This window comes from Myotis lucifugus, unplaced genomic scaffold, assembly GCF_000147115.1.
Source record: "Myotis lucifugus unplaced genomic scaffold, Myoluc2.0 scaffold_48, whole genome shotgun sequence".
NCBI lineage: Eukaryota > Metazoa > Chordata > Mammalia > Chiroptera > Vespertilionidae > Myotis > Myotis lucifugus.
This window is the reverse complement of record NW_005871096.1, coordinates 3,208,328-3,214,620: the sequence shown is the minus strand read 5'-3', so window position 1 is coordinate 3,214,620 and position 6,293 is coordinate 3,208,328. Positions and strand designations below refer to the sequence as shown.

Genomic DNA, 6,293 nt, shown 5'->3' with positions numbered 1-6,293 from the left:
ACCTCACTCCTGGAAGAAAAAAGAAGGTCTGCTGCTGGAGGGGCTAAGAAATGTCATATCCTGCCCTAGCTTGTTTGGCTCAGTGGATAGAGCCTCGGCCTGTGGACTGCAGGGTCCAGGTTTGATTCTGGTCAAGGGCATGTACCTAGGTTGCAGGCTCCTCCCTGGCCAGGGCCCGGGTCAGGGCTCATGCAGGAGGCTACCAATCGAGGTGTCCCTCTCACATAGATGTTTCTCTCTGTCCCTCTCACATTGATGTTTCTCTCTGTCTTTCCCTCTCTCTTCCACGCTCTCTAAAAATCATTGGAAAAATATCCTCAGGTGAGGATAAAAAAAGAAAGAAAGAAATGTGATATCCTATGAAAAAGATATCTTGAAAATGACTAAAGAAGTTGTCATTTTTTTGTGGTGAAGGGACTGGAGTCCATGTTGATGAAAACACCTTGGCAGCTGTGGCGGCCGGCAGTGGCAGCAGCAGCGGGGTGATGGGGGCAGTGCCTTCCCCTGATCAGCCCGGTCTCCTCCCACAGAGAAGCCGTCAGTAGGACATCCCCTGAGGGCTCCCGGACTGTGAGGGGGGCAGGCTGGGCTGAGGGACCCCCCCCATGCACGAATTTTCATGCACCGGGCCTCTAGTTTTATGTACATTACCTAATGTACTTTTAACAACCCTGTGAGGTAAAGAAATAATATTTTTGTCCTGGCTGGTGTTGCTCAGTGGTTCAATTTCCCATCAAGGGCATGTACCTGGGTTGCAGGTTTAATCCCCTGGCCCCAGTGGTCAGGTGTGTGCAGGAGGCAACCGATCGAAGTGTCTCTCTCACATTGATGCCCCCCCCGCCCCCCCCGCCATTCTTCCACTCTCTAAAAATTAACAGAAAAAATATCCTGAGGTGAGGATTAACAAAAAATAAAGTTTAAACAAAAGAAATTATATTTTCTTTTTTATATATAGGCAAATAAAGACACAGCAAGATTAAGTAACTTGCCTAAAATTGGAGAGCCATATAAGGAGTCACATGAATTTAGTTCTCTATGCCTCCAGAATCCATTGTTTCTTTTATTAAGAGTAGTTTAAAAGATGCTCTAACTGGTTTGGCTCAGGGGATAGAGCATTGGCCTGCTGTGTAATATTCCATTATATGAATATCTGAAATTTATTTACCCAGTCTCTAGTGGACATTTATATTGTTTCTCATGTTAAGCCATTAGAAACAGTGCTTTAGTGATATTCTCATACATGTTTCCTTGTTCACATGTATAAGAATTTCTTTAGGGTAATATATAGCTAAATTTAAAGTAGGTGGGCCTTTGGGTGAACATATCTTCAACTTCTCTAGATATTGGCAAACTTTTCTCCAAAGTGGGTCAATTTAATTTCCACCCTTAGTTTATCAAATTTGTTGCTTCACATTCTTACTAGATTGTATTGTCAGTGTTTTGAAATTTTTGTCATTATGGTAGGTGTGAAATGGTATCTTGTTTTTAATTTCTATTTCCCTGGTAGTTGTGAAGTTAATAAACATTGAAATTCATTGATCATTGGGATTCCCTCTACTTGTTTCTTTTTTTAGTTAATTTCTCTTATTCTGACAGATTTGTAAACATTTTATTTTTAATATGCTTGATTCTAATTCTTTCTCAGTTGAGTATATGCAAATATCTTTTTCTAGTTTGTGATTTACCACTTCGTTGTACAAAAGACTTAATGGGGTTTTTAATTTCAATGTCAAACTTATAATCTCTGCCTGTTTTATAATCTTGCCCAAGTAATCCTTCTTATCCCATTATCATAAACATACTTTTTTATTCTCTAAAACAGTGGTTCTCAACCTTCCTAATGCCGCGACCCTTTAATACAGTTCCTCATGTTGTGGTGACCCCCAACCATAAAATTATTTTCGTTGCTACTTCATAACTGTAATTTTGCTACTGTTATGAATCGTAATGTAAATATCTGATATGTAGGATGTATTTTCATTGTTACAAATTGAACATAATTAAAGCATAGTGATTAATCACAAAAACAATATGTAATTATATATGTGTTTTCCGATGGTCTTAGGCGACCCCTGTGAAAGGGTCGTTTGACCCCCAAAGGGGTCGCGACCCACAGGTTGAGAACCGCTGCTCTAAAAGTTTTACAGTTTGATTTTTACTCTTAGGTTTTTAATCTACTTAGAATTGTTTTTGTTTTGTTTAACGGTCTGAGGTAGATATTTAATATTTTCTTTATAGAAAAATAATTGCCCTGGCACTATTTATTGAATAGTGTTTTTGTTTTTGTTTTGTTTTGTTTTTCTTACCACTAATTTCTATGCTACCTTAATGTGGCATTTTACTCAATTTTTCTTGAACATAAGTTTCTCAGAAATAGATTGTTTATTGTCTGTGGCTTGAAAGTTGTCTTTTATTTTTTTAATCCTCACCTGAGGACATGATTATTGATTTTTAGAGAGAGAGGCAAGAGGGGAGAAAGACAGAGAGACAGAGACAGAAACATTGATATGAGAGAGAAACATCAATGGTTGCCTACTCGTAAGCTCCCTGACCCGGGATCGAAACCACAACCTTTTAGTATATGTGACGTCACTCCAACCAACTGAGCAGGGCTGGCTTGAAAAAGTTTTTTATTTTTCATTAAACTTAATGGTGTTATAACTTTTTTAAAGAAATCATCAACATATTACTATGATTTTATAGAAATTTTGTTTTTTGTTTTTCTGCTATCGTTTTCTTTATAGGAAATTCAAGAAGTAAAAACTCCTGAAGACCTAGAGACCTTTATGCTTAAACATGGAGAAAACATTATTGATACTTTAGGAGCTGAAGTAGATAGACTTGAGAAGGAACTAAAAGTAAGATATATTCAATATAATATAATATAATATAATATAATATAATATAATATAATATAATATATTAGACAAACATGGTAATTGACTGTACCTTTGCTATGCTTCCCATTGGCTAATCAGGGCGATATGCAAATTAACTGCCAACAAAGATGGTGGTTAACCGCCAACAAAGATGGCAGTTAATTTGTATACGTAGGCGTAATGCTGGGAGGCGAAAGGGGAAGGACAGAGGAAGCTGCCTGCCACTGACGGTGATCGGAAACCCAGGCTGCAGGCAAGAGCCCTGCCCCCCGGCCCATGATCGGAGAACTGGGGCCGCCTTTGCCCGCCATCCGGCCGGTGATCGGAGAAGTACCTGTATTTTTTTTTTCAAAGTACCTGTATTTTTAATCATTTCTTGACATGGTAAAAGAATTTTACATTACGATCCAAGGGTGGTGGGATGAGAAGGAGCAGCAGAACAATCCAACAAACAAAAAGGGAAACAGAAATGCATGGTGGAAGGGATTTGAAGGGTGGGTAGGGGCATTGCCCAACTAAAATGCAATTGGTTTATTACTGAGTACTATTCATGGGAAGACAGCATCCTGACTCCTTCTCTATACAGCATATTGGGAGTAAAAATGATGCATCCAGGTGGAAATATGATTAGGGGTTGGAAGACAGACAGGGAAAGAAGTCAGAAATAGACACTGACAGAGTTACTGGCTGGCTGGCTGCTAATACTGACTCTCCAGTAGTGATAGAATAAAAATGTGGAGGATATCTCTGGAAGATTCAAGAGATAGGGGGCAACTCTTCTATGGTTTTGACTTGCCCAGCAGATTTCCACATACACACGTGTACATGCCTATGTTTGCATGCACACACATATACACATAACTGACTGCCCTCACTGGAAGCACAGAAGAAGAAGAAGCCACCAGAAGAAGAAGCCACCCACCTTTGGTCCAGGCGCCAGCGCCTACGGCTGGCTGTAGCCCAGGAGACGCACAAGCCACCCGCCCGAGGTCCCAGGTTGCACCCACCCGGAGAAGCTGCCAGCCCTGTGGTTCAGGGCGCCAGCGCCTGTGGCCAGGGAAATAGGTTCCCTCTTCTCCTACTCCAGTCATTACTTCAATATTCCCCTTCTGAATTTCTCTCCTGTGCTGCAACCCAACTCCACTTTTCATCGGAAGGATACAGAACAGAGAGAGCAGTGTTAAAAGCTTACATTTTTAAGCCGGTAAGGTTGGTACTTAAACATATAAATGGAAAACTAGAGTCCTTAAGGTAACAAAGGCTACAAAGGACAGGGACAGTGCATGACCTATTATATCCAGCAATCCATATGGGGACTGAAAACTTTGCAATGATGACAATTAGTGAAGATATGAATCAACTAAAATAGTTGACAGGGACAATTCTTCCATCTTTGAAAATATCTACATCAAATCTGTTTAAATAGATTTTCATCTGCATAATATAACACATTCTGACAAGACCACCACCACCACCAATGTGGTCAGTATTGTGCCGATAAATGTTTAATAACTGAGGGGACTTCCCCCCACCCCCCCGAGTGCACAAATTTTTGTGCACCAGGCTACTAGTAATATAATTTATTTTTTGAGTACTTACTGTATGTCAGACACTATGCTAATTGCATCTTAAGTATATTCTCTCAATAGCCCATGATGTATTGGTTGCTTTGGGTGAGAAAATGATTGGGTTGGAAAAATTAGATAATTTGTTGAAGAAAGTAGGGTAATTGGGATTTGAACCTATGTAGCTCAATTCTAACTTCTTTACTTCTATCACTATTCTATACTGCTTGCTTAGTATTTAAAATAGTCAGATGTTTTTATTTGTTAAGTTAGGGAAAAAAATGGCGTGTGACCTTAAACATACACATGCATTTTGCTTTTTTAGTCCATCTGATGTTATATTTTCTGTTTGTTTTGTTCATTTGGAGATCCTAACAAGCTATTGGTTATTTTACTGAAATATTACTTGATTAGACTTTTTAAAAACTCTCCGTGTTCTCAGATTGTCATTTATTGACATTTGAGTTCTATTTGTTTGCAGTAAATAAAACTTGTGAATGATCTTTAACATAGCTTGTTGAAGGCCATGCATTTTTTTTCAGTTGATGTTGACCATTCTTTAGTTTTGTTAAAAATTGAATGGAGCCGTAACCGGTTTGGCTCAGTGGATAAGAGTGTCGGCCTGCAGACTCAGGTTCGATTCTGGTCAAGGGCATGTACCTTGGTTGCGGGCACATCCCCAGAAGGGGGTGTGCAGGAGGCAACTGATCAATGTTGCTCTCTCATCGATGTTTCTAACTCTCTATCCCTCTTCCTTCCTCTCTCTAAAAAGTCAATAAAATATATTTTTAAAAAAAATTGAAGGGAAACAAAAGCAGAAATTGAGGGGAAACATATCACTGCTTTCTCTCTTTTACAATCCAGATCTGATCAGATTAATAGAATTACTTCAATTAAGATAATTTTATTAATGTTAATATTATAGTTCACAAACTTTGTCAGGCCGTATTTTTGAAGTTTGTACATGAGCAGTTGTCACATATTTTACATTCTTAAAAATTACTGAGGACCCAAAGAACTTTGTTTGTTTATAGTTGTTGTTATTTACCAATTCATAAATTAAAACTGAGAAATTGAAAAATATTTATTTAGAAACATATATTGATTACATATTAACGTAAATAATATTTTATCAAAAAATAAGTTTTCTAAAATGAAAAAAATTATCGAGAACAGTGGTATCCTATCTAGTAAAAGACAAAAAGGGTAATTAACCGTACCTCCGCTACGCTTCCCATTGGCTAATCAGGGCGATATGCAAATTAACTGCCAACAAAGATGGCGGCCGGCAGCCACACAGCTGAAGCGAACATGAGGCTTGCTTGCTCCAGTGATGGAGGAAGCCAAGGTTCCCCGCCTTCCATGGCCCGGCTCTGAGCTCCGGAAGCAACAATGTTTCAATTATAGAAGCTAAACAAACCCCAGATACCTGCTTTCAGCCGGCTGCGGCCTCAGAGCTGGGAGCGCCAGTGACAGCAACAATGTTTCAATTATAGAAGGTAAATAAATCCCAGAATAAAAAAAAAGAAAAAAAGGAGAGGCTGGGAGCTTCAGTCATCCACCAGCCTGAAAACGGCCCTCAGCCCCTCACCCAGACTGGCCAGGCACCCCAGTGGGGACTCCCCACCCTGAAGGGGGTGTGGCCAGCCTGAAAACAGCCCTCAGCCCCTCATCCAGGCTGGCCAGGCACCCCAGTGGGGACCCCCACCCTGAAGGGGGTGTGACCAGCTGCAGATAGCCATCAGCCCTTCACCCAGGCTGGCCAGGCACCCAAGCGGGACCCCCACCCTGATCCGGGACACCCTTTAAGGCAAACCAGCCGGTCCCCACCCGTGCATCAGGCCTCTAT

At 40.3% G+C, this 6,293-nt stretch overlaps 1 protein-coding gene across 5 annotated transcripts in view; it reads left to right on the top strand.

Annotated features, from left to right (window-relative positions):
* SLC30A9 (solute carrier family 30 member 9) overlaps positions 1-6,293 on the top strand; it is a 74,595-nt gene that overhangs the window by 59,134 nt on the left and 9,168 nt on the right. For 4 of the 5 annotated variants that reach the window (XM_023753619.1, XM_023753620.1, XM_023753618.1 and 1 more), the window contains one exon: positions 2,745-2,858. The exons of the other annotated variant lie outside the window; for it this stretch is intronic. In XM_023753619.1, the coding sequence (XP_023609387.1) occupies positions 2,745-2,858 (114 nt within the window). The remainder of the gene's footprint in view (positions 1-2,744; positions 2,859-6,293) is intronic. 5 annotated transcript variants of the gene reach the window in all.